This window comes from Pangasianodon hypophthalmus, chromosome 16, assembly GCF_027358585.1.
Source record: "Pangasianodon hypophthalmus isolate fPanHyp1 chromosome 16, fPanHyp1.pri, whole genome shotgun sequence".
In the NCBI taxonomy this organism is placed as follows: domain Eukaryota; kingdom Metazoa; phylum Chordata; class Actinopteri; order Siluriformes; family Pangasiidae; genus Pangasianodon; species Pangasianodon hypophthalmus.
In genome coordinates, this window is record NC_069725.1 from 8,904,504 (window position 1) to 8,923,804 (window position 19,301).

Here is a 19,301-nt window from a genome sequence, read left to right on the forward strand (position 1 = left end):
TTACCCAGAACCTGTGTCAGATCCCATGTCAAATCATTCCTGGGATAAATTCAATCGAGTTTACTAGCTCTCTAGGTATTTGTGCTAGCAAAAGGATATGAAGGGCTTTTCAGTTTGGATATTTGTACATTCTCCAAGATCCCTGCATTTTAATGAGGGCAGTGGTTTAAATACTGTGTGTTCCTTGGCAACTTTTAGTTATGTTTTACTTTTGCATGAAACAATTTATTATTCTACATATTTCGGTTTAAAATGACACATTCTGTTGTACTTTTAGGAATTCATTATGGCTTGCTGAGCCAGTGGAGGCATGTTTTGATGTCGAATGATATTTTGGTTAGTCATGTACCTCAAATACATGGCTGTATTTTAGAAATAACATGCCCGATTCAAAGTATGCATTAACAATGTCTTTGACACCACTATAGAGTAAGACTGTCTGCTTTAACATGCTCAGAGACATAGCAAAACAGATTTCTGCTTTAGAATAAAAGTAAAAGTCCAAAAATGCCACACAATCAAGACTCAATTTTTATCAGAGCACACAAACTGAAAACACAAATCATAAGAAATAACATGCCTGGAATAAACATCCTATTTTGCAATGCTGATTGCAAATTTAAAAAGTTGTTATTACACCCAAATGAGCATGATAATTACTTCTAACAATCTTCTCCGTTTGTTATGTCTGATTTGCTGCCAGAACAAATTAGAGCAAGAAAAGCATCAGCCATACTGACAGATAGCAGTGGAGCTGATAATGAATCTCAGCATTATTGTTTAGCCCTTGGTAGCACCCAGGTCTCCAGCAGTCACCTCAGTGCGTAGTCACTATCTCCTGGGTTCAGAGGTAGCACTAAACCCATTAACAGCATTCTCACCACTAAATAAAAGAGTATAGTGGAGCAAGCATGTGTAAACATTTGCATATTTTTTGTTTCTGTCTATGTAACAGAATGCAATTTTACTATGCATACATCTGAATTTTTATTTTTGTTTGTTTGTTTGTTTGTTTGAAATGCCTGAACAGCACGGCCATTGATTACATACATAAAAATGATATTGTTTCTTAGAAGGGGGTGTAGTACATGGACAAACTAGCTAGTGATTTTTAGCATGGCATGACCAAAATGTAAAAGCAGTTTGTTTCTGAAATGCTTTTTTTTTTTTTTTGCATGTTGCAAATCAGAAATATGGGAGTGTATTTTATAATCGCTTTTCATTGTGCAGGCTTGAAGCAAATGACACAAAGGGTAGAATCGAAAAATTGTGCTTTGTGCATGTGCAGCTGGCTTAATTACAGTTTCACAACAAAGCAAAAATAATAAATAACAACCTAAATAAAATCTCAACCTCTTTCATATTCACTGTGTTGCTGTAAATTTGTCAGGTGCGGAAACGCTGAATGTACGTCACATTTTGCAGAGGAAACACAAAACCAGTTCAGTAGTTCTATACTTCTGATTCAGGAGAGTTCTGGAAACCTTTAGTTCCTCAACATTACCAGCATGTTAAGATGCCATTAGAGGTAGACATAGATGCCATGTCCCATTAGACGTTTTACAAATATAAATAGATTTGAGAGTAATTTTCATAGACACATAGTTTTTGTTTATAGTTGGTTTGGTTCCATTATTGGACATAGGGTAGTTACAGGTCAAATACGCCTTAAGCTAACATTGTGCATGTTTATGTAAGGGAATGGGACTACTGTCAAACCCATGTAGTGTAAATATGAAATCTTTTATTCCAATTCCAATTCCGTTGGATATAGAGCTCTCATTTTTTTTCCAGAGAGAAGTCTTTGCTGGTCTATGTGTACGTAGTAACCATAGTAACAGTAGATATAGAACAGGACTAGTGTCTTTGAGGCAGATACACTTCCAAAAACAGTTTATCCCTTTGCTTCAGTGAATAATATCACCTGGATACTGTAGATCTGTAGGTAAGAACTGCTGCTGTAATCATAAAGACTGTTCTGTGCTCATCCCAGAACTCTTACTCACAATATTCTCATACTGATATTCTCATACGCACTTATTACTGTTTGTCATTACTCTTCTACAACTGTAATGATACATAATCTGGGTGCCCTTTTGAGTCTGGTTCCTCTCCAGGTTTCTTCCTCATGTCAGGAGTTAGATGCTCATTAGGGATCTAAATCCACATCCAGATATCTGTACAGCTGCTTTCTAACAATATCGGCTGTTAAAAAGCATAACATGAATTCAACTGCATTAAATAGAGAGTGGCAGGAGAGTAAGAACCACACTAAAGAAATGGAGGCGCTCCACCATCCATGGCCCACACACCAAAGCTCATCCAGTAGTATGATATCGCAGAAAAGCTGTCGAGATGTTTCATCTTTACTGGCCTATTTGCTGCCTCTTCACTAATACAAAGCGATTAATTCGCCACCATCCATCATCATTACTGTGAGAGATTTGTGGCGAAATGTTTCACTGAGCAAACCCACATATCACCTGTGACCCCTGACCCCAGCGGATTAAAGTGCGTGTTGGAGAAGCTGGAGACATGGCTGTTCTCTACAGGTGGTTAGTGGTGTGTTTGTGTGTTTATCATGGAGGGAAGAGAGATGGTAAAATGGTGCTGAAGTTAATAAGCCCTCCAGAGAATTGCGCTTGCTATAAGCATCACCTCTCAACCTCACACATGTGAATGAGCAACACACAAGCTCAGCTTGCAGAAGCAGGTACAAAGTCAGATTAATTTTTCCATCATCAAGCTTTCCCTAATGAAAACATTAAAATAGCACCGCTGGCAATGCTCATACTCGTAAATTCTGTGCAAACTTTTCTAGCATAAAGTGAGCTAGGGACTATTGTGCCCAATTGTCTTTGAGTTAAAGAGGTCCTATTCTTTTTAATTCTTTTTCACTCTTTCTCAGCACTGTGACTTTCAGATGCAGCGCACACTCATTGATTCATCTTATTCAATCCCCCTGGGAGACAGAAAAAAAGCAGAAGTAAAAAACCCTTCCTGTTTGCTAAAGCTGAGAGCATTAGCACGGGACGAGTGAGCAAGGGCCCTCAGTCTTTCTCCAGCACTCCAGGGGTTTGGCCACAGATTGTGTGTGTGGAGCGAGCATTGATCTTTCACACACTCATTACGGCCAGTTTCAATTAGATGCCGGCACAGTTATTAAGGCACTTAAAAGAGAGGCACTTCTCATTCTTCACGCCCTTTCAGATTCTCTCTCCGCTCCCGGCCACCTCAAAAACAGCCCCTCCCCTAAGGCCCTTTCCCTGAGGAGACTGGAATACTGTATGCGTACTGAAATAGGACAGCCGAGCTAAAAGCAATTTGCAATTCAGTAAGAATGAAAGCAGGGAGGAAGACGTTCCCTAAGAAGTCGGCTCTGAACGTTTAAAATCTTGTGTAAATTTAAAAAACGTTAAAACAGGGGTGTCCAAACTTTTCCTCTTGGGGGAAAGAAAAACATGGCCCACAGATTCTCTGTAATAATACAGAGCCTACTTGATTACCACAACTAACACTAACCCTTTCAATGTAAGTGTCTCTTAACATTATACTCCATCATTATAACATGATTTCTGACATATTAAACCACACTTCCCTCTTACCCCGGTGGAAAATATATTAATTTTGCCAACATGCCTGAATTATTTTGCATTTGCTTTTGATTTCATGCTACTCTGGTGCTTGGTGACATTACTGTAGGTGTGTAAAATTAACATTTTGAGTAGGGGACAAATGGACGATCCTCCACCCCCAGTGTTCAATCTAGGAACCTTTGTTTTTTTTTTTAAAAACTGTCTTAATAGTGGACAAACTTTTATTTTTATTTCTAAAATACTAAAATACCTCGCAGTAGTTTGTTCACCCCTAGTTTAGAAAGAGGTCGTCTACAAGAAGCAAAGCAACAGAGAGAAGATTTAGCAGTTAAACACTGAGCAAAGCAAAAGCAACACAGTGCAAGAATGTTAGTAAAAGCAGCTCTTACCTGCAGCGATCATTCTATGCTCTTCAGAAGCCAAGCAGAGAAAAAAAGAAAAGACAAGCAACGCATTGGTTAGTAGAGGTTATTTTAAGTAAAGCATTATTTGTTAGTGTGAAAAGGTGATATGGATGAATGCGATTAATGAAAATAATGAGCTTCATTTATATAATTGCATAAGAATGAATTTGTTTGAAGGAGCATTTAGACAGGAAATTTACTGGAGGTTTTAGCACATGCCACATTTTGGAGGCGTTCTTTCACCGTTCAGTTGTCACTGTGCCGTTTTCGGCTCTCTGTGACCTTAGGCTTTTATGGAATTTTGCCAGTAAATGTAAATCAGTTGTGTTGTGAACATTTTGGTAATTTATCAGTGATTGGCATTTATCAGCAACTAGATTCACCAAAAATCAAGCAGAAACCTCTAGTTTGGTTTGGCCTAAAAAACATTCACACATAACTTTACTAAAAGATTGATAAATAAGGCCAGTGAGTGGAAACAGAATGAAATGGGAGACATCAAGAGACAGAAAAGGGCCATGAGAAAGTTAAACTACTACAGCTTAAAGCTTTTATTAACAGACACCTGTGGTAGCTTTTTCATGAGTTGCTCTCAACAGACTTTGTGAAACTCAATACAGAATAAGAACTCTGCAGTAAAGTGCAAGGTTCATAAAAGCAAAAAACTAACCACAGATTCATAAAGCGGTTTGTGAAAACTGGTTTGGAAACCTGCCAGGTTTTGGAGACAAAAAGTGTTTTATAGCCTCTTCTGAATTCATATAATATGGATTGTTTGCTGGCATTACATGAAAGGCACACCTGGTTCACAAACACACACACATGTTCACATGGTCATCATATCTTCATCCACTCTGATGCACACAACGGGAGAACGACAGAGAATATCTCATCTATAAAACACGAATGAGCAGAGCGGGTGCAGTCACCTAGGCATAATAAAGCAGGGAGATGCAGCTCTGCTCTATGTATTATTGAGAGCTCTGACTCAGAGCCTGGAGCTGACCGGTCCCACTCTCACACTGACTCAATGCCACCACAGGACGTGACACACAGCACTGCACCTGAATTCATCCATTCATTTCAGAATGCTATTAGCTGTGCACACTGAATCACATCGCTTTCCTGCTATCCTTTCACTTTCTCTCACCCACATTTTGGCACTCCAGGGCCTCTTATTATTCATTAGCCCACACAGAAATAAGTACCTGCACCATTTTGCACTGGAATTTCAAAACCGAGCTAATTTTTGTCTAGCTGCTGCTCATAACCTTCCTGATCTTCTAAGTCAGACCACTACACTGTTACGCTGTTATACTGTTCATTACACAATTAGATTATGTTCCACTTGTAGCTCCTAGCACTGATCAAGGTCATTCCAGTACATTCTTGGTCACTGGGGAATGAGCTTTAAATATCGCGATGCATTGTGGGTGTTTTTTCACCTGCATCATTTGCTCGGGTTATTTTGAACCTTGGTGTGTTTACATCTTTAATTTGGTTAATTTGAGCAGGTGCAAACTTGTTGTTCAAACTCGGGCGTGGATCACATAAACCAAACCAAGACCCTAATCAAGATGTGGTCTCGGCTTTAACCAAATAAACTCGGGTGTGGTTCAGCTTAAATGAGCAAGCAAGAAAACAAACAAAAGAATAGCTGGACATCATGGCTGTTAAAAGTTGTGTTAAAATTGGGTTATCCTGTGGCACTGGAGTCCATTGCCACTTCATTGTCTAGATCTAGAAGGCTAATATGTATTTCCTGTTCTTCCTGTGAGTTTTTTTTAAACTCTAGCTTACACTTTATCATTGGGCAATTGCAGGGCTGCACTAAATGCCCTATTCTGTTTATGTGAATAGACAAACTCCCATGTTTGACCTGCCACTAACCAAAGATGGAGGACCAAGGCGATCCTTTCCATCCAGAGAGCCAGTCCAAATCTGATCACTCAGAATCCCATACATGGATGGAAGTGGAATCACTAGGATTCAAACTTCTTATCACAAATCCTTAGACAAGTGCACCACTCGAGACCTCTATTCATCTGAACGATCTGTATTACTCTAGAATCTTGAATTGTCTTGAAGATTGAATTGTCTTGCTTGATGAATCCTCTGTTGCAGTGCTATATGACAAGAACCCTATAGACTTTAATGAAAATGTTGTGATGCACTGTTCTTCTGCACCATTTAGTTGGGTTATTTTGATGCTTTGTGTGTTTGTCTCCTTAATTTAGTTAATTTGAGCAGGTGCAAACACGTCATTCGAACTCCAGTATGGATCAAATAAGCCACACTGAGACCCTAATGAACATGTGGTCTCGGCTTTATCCAAACAAACTTAGATATTGTTTGGTTCCAATTAGAAAGCAAGAAAACAATTAAAAGAAGAGCTGAACATCACAGCTGTTAAAGGTGTGTTACAGGTTGTCCTATAAAGACGCTGGAAGGTAGAGTGTCTTTTCTCCTCCCAATTTGGTAACTGTCATAGTCTAGGTCTCCTCCTGTCATATCACATCCACCAAATTAAACTCTCACCCATGCTTTATCATTGGGCAGTTGTGGGATAGTATTATTTGCCTTATTCTGTTTATGTGACTAGACAAACTCCCGCTAACCAAACGACAGAGAAACAAGGCCATGTTTCTCTATCCACCCAGTTAATGGTCTTTTGATAATGATAATGGTGATAGGGCAAATACTTAAACAACTCAGGAGTTCTGTTCTGTTCAAATGAATGATAATCTTACTAATTGTCTTGCTAAGTCTTGCTTGAAGATCAATATATTTTCCAGTGCTCTTTGACAAAAACCCCAAGGAAGTATAATTAATGAAAATGTGAAGTGCAGTTGGTGTTTCTAAACAATACTTCAGCCCAAAATTGTCATTTTTGCTTTGGCTTGTTTCTATGTAACAGTTTCTTGACAAAATTGTGACAACTTCTGGCTTGATTCAAACCAGAACTAGGTTCTGGTTCTAAAGGAGTTAGGTTTTAACTCCATTAGAGGTTCATCTAGTACTGCTCAGTTCATCAAAATTCTTGAATTCAACATTTCAACAAAAAACCTCTGTGTAATAGATTCATTCTGTGCTATGCATGGAGAGCTTTGTGGTGTGGGAGGGAAGCCGGTGTGTAAGTCATCCTGGGAGATATCCTGTAGGAGTGGCAGCATTTAATAAGCACAGCTGCTGAATGAAGTCTGTCTGAGGATCACCCTGACCTCTGGGGCACCAGATGGACTGACTGCCCTCTGCCTGCTGAACTGGGGTGACCTTACATTTGTGTAATGAACTGTGTGCAAATTGCAACAATTATAAAAAAAAAATTCCATTTGCATAAGCTTTTGTCTTGATTAACAGCAAAAATACGCCATCCATCAAAATTTGTCTGTGTGGCTGGAGGGTTCAGGCAGTGAATGCAGTAGGGTCTAAAAGTAGCTCAGGCCTTGGGAAGAGGGGCAGTTGAACCCCACTGGTGCATTAATAAAGAGAACAAAAGTGCTTATTGGCATGGCAGGAGGCTCTCTGTAGCTCTGCCATGCTTTATGACTCCAATCGCTGTCCCCAAAACGAGCCTCCGACTCTGAAGGACCCCAGTCTTATGAAGAGAGGAGGGGAAAACTCAAATCCACTGCACATCTTAACAATTTAAATGGCCTGACAGTGGCATCCCTACCAGAACTGCTGTGTTTACACTTCAGCTGGAGAGTCATGGAGTGTAGAGATTTTCTTCTTGCGAGCTTTAATAGGTAAATTTACACAGCATGACGAGCACTGATTTAGTGTCATGTGTTTTGTCCTTAATTATCCATGTGCTTTTTTTTTTTTATCATTTTGATTTCATTTTCTCCTCCCATCCTAGTTCACTGGCTTTCGTGTGTTTGGTCTATTATCGATGTCACTTATTGTGTTTTGTTTTGAGTTCATCATTCTGTGTATATATTTCTGGTTTTTCTTAATCATTGTGTGATCTTGCATTTGGCCTTTCATGTTTATTTCTAGTATAAAGTAATTTGTAAATATCTGTTAATTATTAAAAGAAAAGTTCCTTGTTTTGAGAAAGAAAGAAAAAAGGACCAAAAATTAGGTTTGGGCCAAAATTAGGTTTTTCTGTCTATGATATACCTTGACACCTCAACTTTAAGAAACCATAAATATACTGTATTTCAACCAAAAAAATGATGTGGAAAAGTTTTTATTCACTTTTTAATCTTGCCTAGGCTATCTTCTTACAAAGATCATGTTGAGAAGGAGCCAGTTTAACTAACATGGTGGTAAAAACAATCATTCTGTGAATAGTGAATACCAAAATGTCCATTTCGGTTGATGACAAAAAAAAAAACGATGTCAGATTTTGTTGAAAGAAAATCTGCACAAAACTAATCCATCACATGATTCTGACCAAAAAAAAACCCTTTAAAAATCCTCTAAGCCTCTAGAAATAGGATTTTGATAGGGCCAGTCAGTGAACACAGCATGCAAAGCATGAAAAATTCAGTGGCAGGCAGACTAGCCACAGTATTTTCACATCCATCTGCACAGACACATACACACACTCACACGGGATTGGAAGATTTTAAAAACTCCATCAGACTCCAGCTGTGAGGAATCTATTTTCCAGAAGATCCTTTTATTCTCTCTCTCTGAATCAGCACCAGACGACATTCTAGATTTTTTCCTCACTTGTTTATCCTTTGTCCCTTAGCACATTTCTTTTTTTTCCACTTTCGAGTGGCCTTCATGAACTTCCCAAGACAATAGCTCCAGAGAGAGCCGGAGGAGAAAGAGGCAAAGTAACTTGTCTTTGCACAGGCCTTTTCACTCAAGCTGTCAGCAAACCACTGAGGTGTGTATCCAGAATAATTTGCATTCATGCTGTCCATGCCAATAATTATACACAAGATATATAAAGGAATTCCCCTTTCTCAGATGAACTAGCTTGCACTGGGGGCAATTTCACGCTGTGCAGCTCTCTCTGTCTGCTTCATTTTGGAGTGCATGCTGGGAAAAAAGTGCAAAGAACTGAATGATGGAAATAAACTGAAGCTATTGCATCTAGAGGATATTGTGGGTTTTCTTATCTGTTCATGAAATTCTGCACATTGTTAATAATCAAGATCATAACAGTCAAATCCCAAGACAAAAAAATGTAATTTTAATTTCAATCACTAAATTCATCTTATAAAGAGCATCCAGGGAGAAAATTAGATCTGATCAAAGCTCCAGATATGGACTTAATATCTGGCCAGCAATATTGCCTTCTCAAATAGTGGCACAGCAATATAGTTAGCCATTTCCCATAGAGAAAAGTAGTGCATTTTAATTAAAAAGAATCAGTCATTTTCTATGCTGTCTTCCTTTAGATAGCTGTAACTCGACTTAATTCTGCTGAGCCAAACACAGATGTTACACTGAAACAAGTTCCAGATGGGATCCTTAAGACAGCTCCTATATCACACTTCAACACAGAGTTCAGAGCGCAGGCCTGGCCACAGGGAGTCAGACAGGCTGGTTATCGACAGGCTTTCATAGGCTAGATTCCTCTTCAGCCTAACATGGCCTCTCTGTGTCTGTTTGACTGATGGGATTGTTTACCACCCACCAAGAACGGCTGGATGAAGTGGAACAACGATACCGGTCCTCCCCTCAGTCAGTGTATCAGCTAGAATCTTGTACAGCTTTGACAGGAAGAGGGGGAGGGGGTGACTGCTCCCAAGTTTCTCATGTTCTCTAGGGACTATGAGCCGTGTTTGAGATGAAGGACATGTCAGAGTGTCAGGAGAGCCCAACATCCCCACCAAGAGCAAGACAGGCTTAGATCTGGACTCAGGTTTTCGGCAGAGGGTGGTGAGATGATAACGAGCTCAGGAAGATAGCACTATCCCATAAGGTCCTCTAGCTACATGGCATTCATCATCTCTCTCGCATTTCTCCACTTTCAGTGAGATTTGATTAATAATCCTCATTCATCAACACACTACACTTCACATGTCACTACAGATAGAAACCACCATTTACAAAGAGATCTCTAACATATCTTACCTTAAACTCTAGTAATAAAAATGTTAAAACAGCAGAAAAGAGCTTTTGACCACCACATTATCTGAAAGCTTGTAGCTTTGTTGAAGGCTTTAAGCTCCGCCCACTAAATACAATCATATCATGTCATATATCTGTCAAAAGATTGTTTCCAGCTATGTCATTTTATGTGTCATTATGATATATGTACATGCCAGTTTCCTTGATAAACCTTATAAATGATACTCATGGAGTGAAAATACATGAAATCACATTTATTTTTAAACTTGTTTTTCTCAGAATCAGTTTTCTTTTTCTATAGTCAAGATGCCAGTTTCTAGATGACCTGCATTCATGAAATTTTACATACTCATTCCTAGTCCTATTTAGAAAGATATTACAGAGAAATTTCTTACATTTTTGGATAATTGTTGGATTTATGTTGAATTTTATACTGAAAAATTAAAAAAATTACTGAAAAAAATTATAAGGAGTTTGTGGAGTTTTTGTTAAACAATAAAGAAATAATTTTTCAACAAACTGCTCTATACATTTTTTTTTCTCTTGAGAGTCGCTTAAAGCAAAGTGAGGATTTTAATTCTAACATCATCCTAATACTGGATTTTTTTTTTTTTTTACAAAACAAATTTACACATATTTACTTAGACAAAGCCTTAATAAATGTCAATTTTGAAAAAGTTCCAACACAAAAATGACTTGTAACATGAGATCTATTGTTTAAAAAAAAAAAACTCTCTTTAACTGTAGTGTCTTGCCTTATAAAAGTGTCAGAGATGATACATGTAGAGTTTAATAAGCTGGACAAAAATGAAGTCAAATGAAGGAGCCTGCAATCACATTACAGCTTCCCTATTCCATTTTCTCCTTCCAAGATTTTTATTATGCACTGATCATATTGCAGCATCAAAATTAATGATGGTGGATCAACTTATCCGTGAGTGCCTCCTCCCCAGCAAATTGACTCATCTAATAACAGCGACACATTCCTGTATAAAAGAAATGACTTTTAATCTTCCCAATCAAAAGGCATATAAATTCTCTTCTGTAGCCAGAGGGGGTCAGGAATTATTAGCAGCCTGAATCAGCACAACCTGGACCATATCATTCACATAAACACAGAGAAACTCTCTCTCTCTCTCTCTCCCTCTCGTGATCTGCGTACAAGGACGAGAGAACCTGACCTGCCTCATAGATTTATGCACTTCTCATTTCACATGTATTGACATGTTTGCTAGACTTCCAATTCATAACCAACTACATTTCATTTTACAGTGTATCAAAGACATTTTTATCAAACAGGAAGCCAAGTTGCAATATAATCGTAGCGTGGTGAATTCCGGCAGCCAGAAAGAGAAATTGAGAAACAGAAGAGTCCTGTCCTTGCATGGGAGTGGTGGAGTAATGAGGACAGTCACCAGAGGGCAAGAAAAAAATCGATTTCAGGATTTACTTCAAAAATGAGGGACAAACATGAAATTTACATTCCTCAGCACACATCTACAGCTTTATCACTCCCAAAGAATCGCTCAATATGGCTGATCAGAGTGAATAGTTTTAGAAAGTGAAGTACACGGTTTCGTCTCTGTTTCAAAAATTATCACTCATTTCCATGAATCAATAATAGTTTGATTAAGAAACATACATAAACAGTTCATTCATTCATCATCACCATGGTCCTGACCACTTTATCCTGGTCAGGACCATGGTGGGTCCTAAGCCTATCCCAGGAACACTGGGCATGACAAGAGACCAGAAAACGGAGAACCCAGTGCAAACCCATGCGGACACAAAGAGAACAAGCACAGACAGTAACCCTAGCTCAAGATCGAACCTGGGACCCTGGAACTGTGAGGAGAAAATGCTACCCACTGCTCCGCTGCAGTATTAACTGATGGTGAATTATTACACAGCTTCGTATAATCGTGAGCTTAGAATGTGTCTATACAAATTCAGCAGGAGATCTCCTCCTCTGGGCCCTGCGATGTGTTGGCACCCCATCCAGGGTGTCCCCCGCCTTGTGTCCCGGGTCCGCTGGGATAGGCTCGAGGCTCCCCGTGACCCTGTGTAGGATAAGCAGTACAGAAAATGGATGGATGAATGGATGGATCTCCTCCTCTGGTTTGGACTGATTAAACAGCTTGGCTTTTCATCAATGCTGATTATGGCTGTTGGCTCCTCCTTCCACTCACTTGTTTTCCTCCTGATAAAACACTTGTCACAAGGTTGCAATCAATCTTTATTATTTTGCCATGACTTCTTGTTTTTTCGAACTGAACACTTGTTTCCTCTCCTCCAGGAACATGGTGTAAGTGGCTTTTAGGTTAATGAGGTGACACCACCTTTTTCCAACATTCTGCGTGACGTAATTGAGTACGCCAGGACTCCTCGCCTCCAAACAAGACAGCCAGCACTTCGGCCCTGCTCCAGAAAGTGTCCACTATCAAATGACATCATTACCTGACTAAGCCATAAATGCACCAGAGAGAAAAGCAAGGTGGCGCTGAGATTCAAATCCCTGGAGGTATGCCATATAGTGCTACTTTGACAGAGGTCACCTCGGGAAGCAATAGCTTTAAGTGCATCTCCTTGACGAGCATGAAGGAGGAAATTAAATGAGCGCTCCAGCCTTAGTCACTGGATGAAAGTCAGAATACTAATCAGGCAAATCTGTGCATCTCTCGCTTAATCAGAGAGGATGCACCAGGAGGCTATTTTTCTGTTGTTTCACCCTGCAATACATCTTCCTCCATCAGTACACATTTCTGATGCTTCTGTGGTGGCCAGTGAATACTCTTCATAAGGTGAAATTTTGGCATTTTGTACCATATATAGTTCTGAAAACTACATGTTAGTTTTTTGTATGCATATCGTCCAGAAGTAAAGTTAAATTATTTAATACAACAGTTAGTTCCAGTCCCTCAGTCCATCATATTTCCTATAACAACACTGAGACGTTTCACTGAGTGTATCACTCCGCTTGTCTGTGTCCACAATGGAAAATTCCACTTCCTAGTTTAATAAACAGTTATTACAGTAGTGTTAAGATGAAAAGGAAGAAGGGACGCCAGTTTTACCGGACACACCTTTAACGGGAATATACAAATCAATGGGAGGTAGCTAGGTAGCTAGCCAGCTAGCCAACGTGCTATAAAGTGAGTGTGGCTTCTTTGGGCTCTATTTCTGCTAGTGGTGCAAAAATAAACATTTGGCCATACTGTGTCTTAAAAATCACTTACTCAATATTAATTTCTTGTTTATAGAACTGTTGTATAAAAGCAATATCGCACTCACAATTATACTGATACTCGCCCTGCTGGCTCGTGCTTACGACCACATCACAGCTGTGCCCTTATTCAGTATAACCATACTCTTGCTCGTGCGATAATGCTTAATCAATGTCTGGTAACCTCCAAATGTTGAAAAGGGAGAAAACTGCATCTAAAGATTTCATTCTGGCTGAGGTGCAGAAGCATTACAGACATTTTGTCAGCTGGTATCTGATTACAAACTGAATTGATTAGGCTTATGTCCATTTTGCAATTACGCATAGCTATCCAATAACAGGTTTTCCCAGACCGCCACACAAATGGCCTTATGACTTTACTTACCAGTAATTTCAAAGGATTAAAGTAAAGATTGCATAAATATGTGCACATTAGAATTAAGAGGGATCTGAGGGAGTTTAGAAAGCAGGGTTATTATAGATAATAATGTTCTGGATATTCTTCTGGAGAGCAGTGAACCAGGGTATCTCTATTTGAGGTCAGGCCTTTCTCCAGAGGTGGGAATAGACACATAACACTGATGCTTCAGCCTCTGTGGGTTTCTCCTAGCTTACACTCTCTCTCACGTTATTAGTATTCCTGCTTATTATAAGAAAAACAATCAACGTCACACAGTGAGCAATGGCAATATGTAAATGTATTCCATAGGAAAGCATTTGGAAAGGTAACCTCCAACATTAAACCTTATGAAGAGACATATGAAGAGAAAAATGCTCACACTGAGGCCAAACACTCTCTGAGCTGCAACCTTAAGACGTAATGGAAGAATACTTGAAGCGAATCAAGTGGAGAAATGACATGCATGCAAAGTAGAGTAAAAGAGTGAGCAATGGCCAAACAGACGCTGCGGTTCACCAGTCCTGGCCCCAACATCCAGCATGACCTTATAGCTCAGAGGAGGCTCTGGTGCAATAAAGTCAACCTTGATGCACATTTCTATGGGTCTGGTTATGTAATTACATGGACTCAAAGTCCACTAGGGCCCACAAAACACATGATAATGTTAGAAATTTAACATTCTGCTTTTCTGGGCAGTGAAATGACAGGGGCCATCTTTTTCCAGTTTGCTACATGCATTAAACACACAGCAAAAGAGACATACTTGTAGTAGGGCTTATACATCATCATGAGTTCAAACAAAACTGCATTCACTCACTTGAGTCATGCTCACTTAATTTTGTTCCTGATTTGTTCTAATATACCATACGCAAAGAAATTAGTTAAGGAAACTTGAATGCTTCGAAACAAAAGGGCCTTTATAATGTTACTGCTATATTCCTCCATCCTGCTTGTTCTTTTTACGCCATTGACCAAATGAATAAATCAGTGCAGCTTTTAATTAGAAATGAAGTGAAAATGCAATTTGATAATAAAACAAATTCATTACTGGAAATGATATTGCTGGCAAAGCCTATGCAAACAACAATTAATGATGAGCCCATTTTGCGGATATGAATGAACTGAGACTAATTAGAAATGTATTAGCTTGCCATAATGTCAGCTCAAATGGGCTTGAACAGGAAAATGTAATTAACATTGTCACCCAGACAGGCAGCAAACTGATGATGGTCACATGAGATTTGTTTCATTATTCTGGTGACTCGGCAACCCGATAACGTGCACGGAGCAGGTATACCACACCAAGCTAGTGTGTGTAGGAGACGGCATCACAACATGAGCAAATCTAAAGCACAAAAACTACAGCTAGACTGGAGACAGAATGTGACAGAGGATGTTCACAAACTCCTACAAAACCCTGAATATTGTTTAGGTTACTACATACAGTAGTGCTTCACTAGGCTACACTATTAAAAAAAAAATCAATGCCATAAATGTGCACAATAATAAATCTGTGTATCATATTACACTATTTAAGGATTTAGATCTAAAAACCTACACTTAAAATTAAATTCAGCGTTTTTTATATATTTAACTAGCTGAAGCTAGCTGTATTGAAAACCAAAATTCCTTCAATGCCATGCCTTCATAACACATGCACACATGCTGGAAAGTGTGAATGTCAGTATAACAGGCAAAGCTTTCTGAATTGACAGAGCAACATGATTGTCACGCACTCAGATGCTTCTTCTTCCCTGTCCTGATCCGCATCATTTAGACTTTGTCCTGTTTAGAAAGCTTAGGGTGTGACACAGATCAGAGTTTCTTCTCTGAGCAGATATTTTATATCTTGCCCCACCTTTAAATGTATAAAATGTGCTATTAAGCTATTAAGAATAAAATGTGCTATTAAGACAAATGTAAATAGTAATGTTGCCTAAGATGCCCAGGCTTTCACAGCCACTGACCTAAACTCAGTAGAAAGGTTTTGCAATGACTTGCAAGAAAGAGTGAAGGAAAAGCAGCCAAGAAGTGCTCTGCGTGTATGGGAACAACTTCTAGACTGCTGGAAAGGTATCCAAATGGTTACATCATGAAGATGTGGAGAGAATGCTAAGAGTGTGCAAAACAGTCATCAAGGCTAAGAGAGGCTACTGTAGAGAATGTAAAGTATAAGACTATTTTTATTTGCTCTTTTCGTCATTGAATAGTTCTATTTGTCTTTATATAAGTATTACAAAAATAAATTACAAAAAAATAGGTTCAGACTTGACAGATACTGTACATGTGCACTCAACTGAAGCAAACTCTGATGAAGAACTTGATCAAGGAGAAAGAGATGCACAGGCAGTTTTTCAGTGAACATCAGTACAAGGCAAGATCAAACACTACATCTGCATGTAAAACTGTCCAGCGTGGTGAGACAGCCATATAGTGATGGAAATGACAAGGAATTCATTAGCTGTAAACAGCCTGAGACAAAGTGTCTAAATAAAGACTTTCATCTACAGGAGAACAGCACTGGCTAGAAAACCACAAAATGGTCTCTCAGGAGCACTCCGGCACAGGATCATCAGAATTCAGAGTTCTAACGTAAATTCACACAACCATTTGATGCATGAATCAAAACAAGAGCTGCAGATGCTTTATGAGTATCCACAAATCCATAATCTGCATTAGAGCTATTTAGAATAATACAATTTTCTCCAAACATATAAGATAATTCCATTGAAATAATCCAAATTAAAAATATGTTGGTGAATTAAAACTCAGAAAATGCTTTATGGTGATAAGAACCTTGACAGGCTAAGCTAAAGATCATGCAAATGTAAATGTAAATTATTGAAGGTTGACGGTCACCCATAGGTTAAGGGGTGTGTCCTGTATTATTGTCACTAGTCAGCTGTAATCAGCCAACAAGTACTCAACATATTTCAGAACAACTGCAAGATTGCTTTCTGCTCTGCTCCTCTGCTCAACAATTCTCATTTTTTGCTCTGCTACTGCTATATTTTTTGCAACAAAATGGCAAAGCAAGCTGATCCAACAGATTAAAGAGGCACTCAGTGCCATAAAAATGGTGGCTATGCTATTTTATTCAGCTACGTCCCACTAAAATCTTTGTCAAAGTAGTGCACCACTGCTGGATACTGGGATTTGTACTGTTTTAAATGCAGTAACATGCATTTTATACTATAACCAAGGTACCACCTTTCACAGTGTAGTCTTTACCATGTGCTTGAGTGTAACATTTCACAGAATCATCATAGTCTTGGTTGGCGCTAATTCTTGGCTTGATGTGTCATTCACGATGTACAGCAGGAAATTTCCCCATCCATCACTGCCTTTTGCTCTTTTTTCCAATCCTCTTTCACTCTCTCTCATCTTGAACCACTCTGCCACCATCACCGGCTAAGTGCCAGCTCCAGTGGCTGATGGGGAATGGGGGTGGAAGGCTTTTTAACTGAACAGAGCTGGTGCTTTCTGCAGTATCAGACATGATCAGAGCTGGTTATTGATATGAAGCAAGGCTCTGGAAATCGTGTACTAATCTAAGAGCGCAGTCATTAATGGACAAACAGTCTCTCTTTATTTCGACTGTTATTTATGCACTTAAATCATCTTTTCCATCACTAATAATCATTTGAATTGATTCTTGGTTTCCCAAGTTTATAGTCCAGTCCATCAAAGAGTCTCCAATTCACCTACCAGCATGTTTTTGGGAGGTGGGAGGACACTGGAGAAAAAACATGCAAACCGGGGACCATGGAGTCTGGTAAACTACTAAGTGTAAATGTAAAATGTTCCACTCATTTTGGCGGCACAGAAATGCAATCTGCTTCTTAAGCTGGATGGCTTGTTAAGAAAAAAACCTCTGTTTGAAAAGTTCATAACCAAGTAAATATTTCATGCTTATGCTATCATGGTATGTTGCTCAATTTTCCACTATAGTTTTAGCCCCAAGGTGACGAAATAAATTCCAGAAATCCTTCCAAATGCAAAGCTCTCTCTCTCTCTCTCTCTCTCTCTCTCTCTTTCTCTCTCTCTTGCTTGCCAGAACAAACTCTGAAACTATTGATCCATCTCAGTGGAAACTTCTCATCCTCCCTGCTGAATTGCTGCTCCCGGGAATTGCTGCTTTCCCTATTAAAACAAATGAAATCTATTATGATTCCTTCACACCCACCTTTTTTTGAAAGCACTGCTAATTTAATTAATAGTAGTGTTGAATAAGTCAGGGTAGTAATACTAAAAAAGAGGGGAGAGAGGAAAGAGCCAGATAGATACAGAGAAAGAAATGGGAAGAGGGTGGACTCCTGCTGTGCACAGTCAGTTCACTCCAGAATTCCGGGATGTTCTCCAGCTCGAGTTTGTTAGGCGTACAATGGCCACCTATGTTACCATAGGGACTGGGGCTTCTGGGAAAACTTAATGGTCACTACTCAGAGTGGCACACAATCAGCCACACAGATCAAGCCACCAAAGTAGAGTGGAGCACTAACAACAGGAGTGGAAGCCGATGTGGTCTTCTGCTGTTGTAGCCCATCTAGCACAAGGTCGGACATGTTGTGCATTCTGAGATGCTTTTCTGCTCACCATGGTTGTAAAGAGTGGTTATCTGAGTTACTGTAGCCATTCTCCTCTGACCTCTCTCATCAACAAGGTGTTTTAGCCCACAGACCTGCTGCTCACTAGATGTTTTGGTCTGGATCTGCATGGTTTTATACGTTGTGCCGTTGCCACATGATTGGCTGACTGGCTAACTGAATAAGCACATGTTAGTAATAAAATGACCAGTGAGTGTATATTCTTTCCATTTTTTTAATCATAGATTTAAAGGTGTGATTGTTTTAGGCATGTGTGGAGGGATCTATCCCTCTGTTCTCTTAAAGGAGGGTTGTTTTGACTGATTTATCTATTTGTTAGATAGGTGTTGTGCGGTTGTCAGGTGATTATTATGGTGTGGTTGCCATAATAGGTTGTATATGCTCAAGACCTATAAAATGATTATGTCATGAGTCATCGTTGTGTCCAGGTGTGCTCAATATACAGTCCAAAATGAAGTCTGAAAGTACAGCTGTTAGATATTAATAAACGATCAGTGTTAACTTTGATTTGTGATTCGAAACAGAAGTGACAAAATGGATCAAAAGCCAAGAACAAGCTTAAAAAACCTGTGGGAAAACTGTTGTGTTGAGATAGGAAGGATCTTCACAATGAGAAATTGCTGTTTGAGTTATTGGTTGTATATAAGTTATACAGTTGTGGAATGTTGAATTTCAAACAGATGTGCCATCTTTTATAAACCAGGAGAGCTCTGATACAAAGCCGAATGAAATAAGAGTCTCCGTAATGGCAGCAAGAATCGGGAAGAACGTGTCTTGCATCTGGTTTATCCATTATGGGAAAAAAAAAATTTTGCGACAAAAACCTAAAAGGAGAAAGAAACCAGGAAAAGGTGAAAGAGTGCAAACGAACAGGTTTTTGTTGTTTTCCAAGAGTTAATGAGGACTTTTTGGGCACTAACAATAAAATGAAATTGCCAATTCTCATGTCACAAGCCTATTAAATGTGAGAAGTGGAAAAATATTGCTCTAAGCTACAGATTATTTCCCTCTTCAGTAAGGGGAGTGTTCAGC

The 19,301-nt window shown here is 39.1% G+C and overlaps 1 protein-coding gene across 5 annotated transcripts in view; it reads right to left on the minus strand.

The window, feature by feature from the left end:
- The window catches only part of agrn (agrin), a 234,243-nt gene that overhangs the window by 168,367 nt on the left and 46,575 nt on the right, over positions 1-19,301 (minus strand). For 4 of the 5 annotated variants that reach the window (XM_053240744.1, XM_053240742.1, XM_053240747.1 and 1 more), the window contains exon 3: positions 3,986-4,006. The exons of the other annotated variant lie outside the window; for it this stretch is intronic. In XM_053240744.1, coding sequence (XP_053096719.1) covers positions 3,986-4,006 — 21 coding nt within the window. The remainder of the gene's footprint in view (positions 1-3,985; positions 4,007-19,301) is intronic. 5 annotated transcript variants of the gene reach the window in all.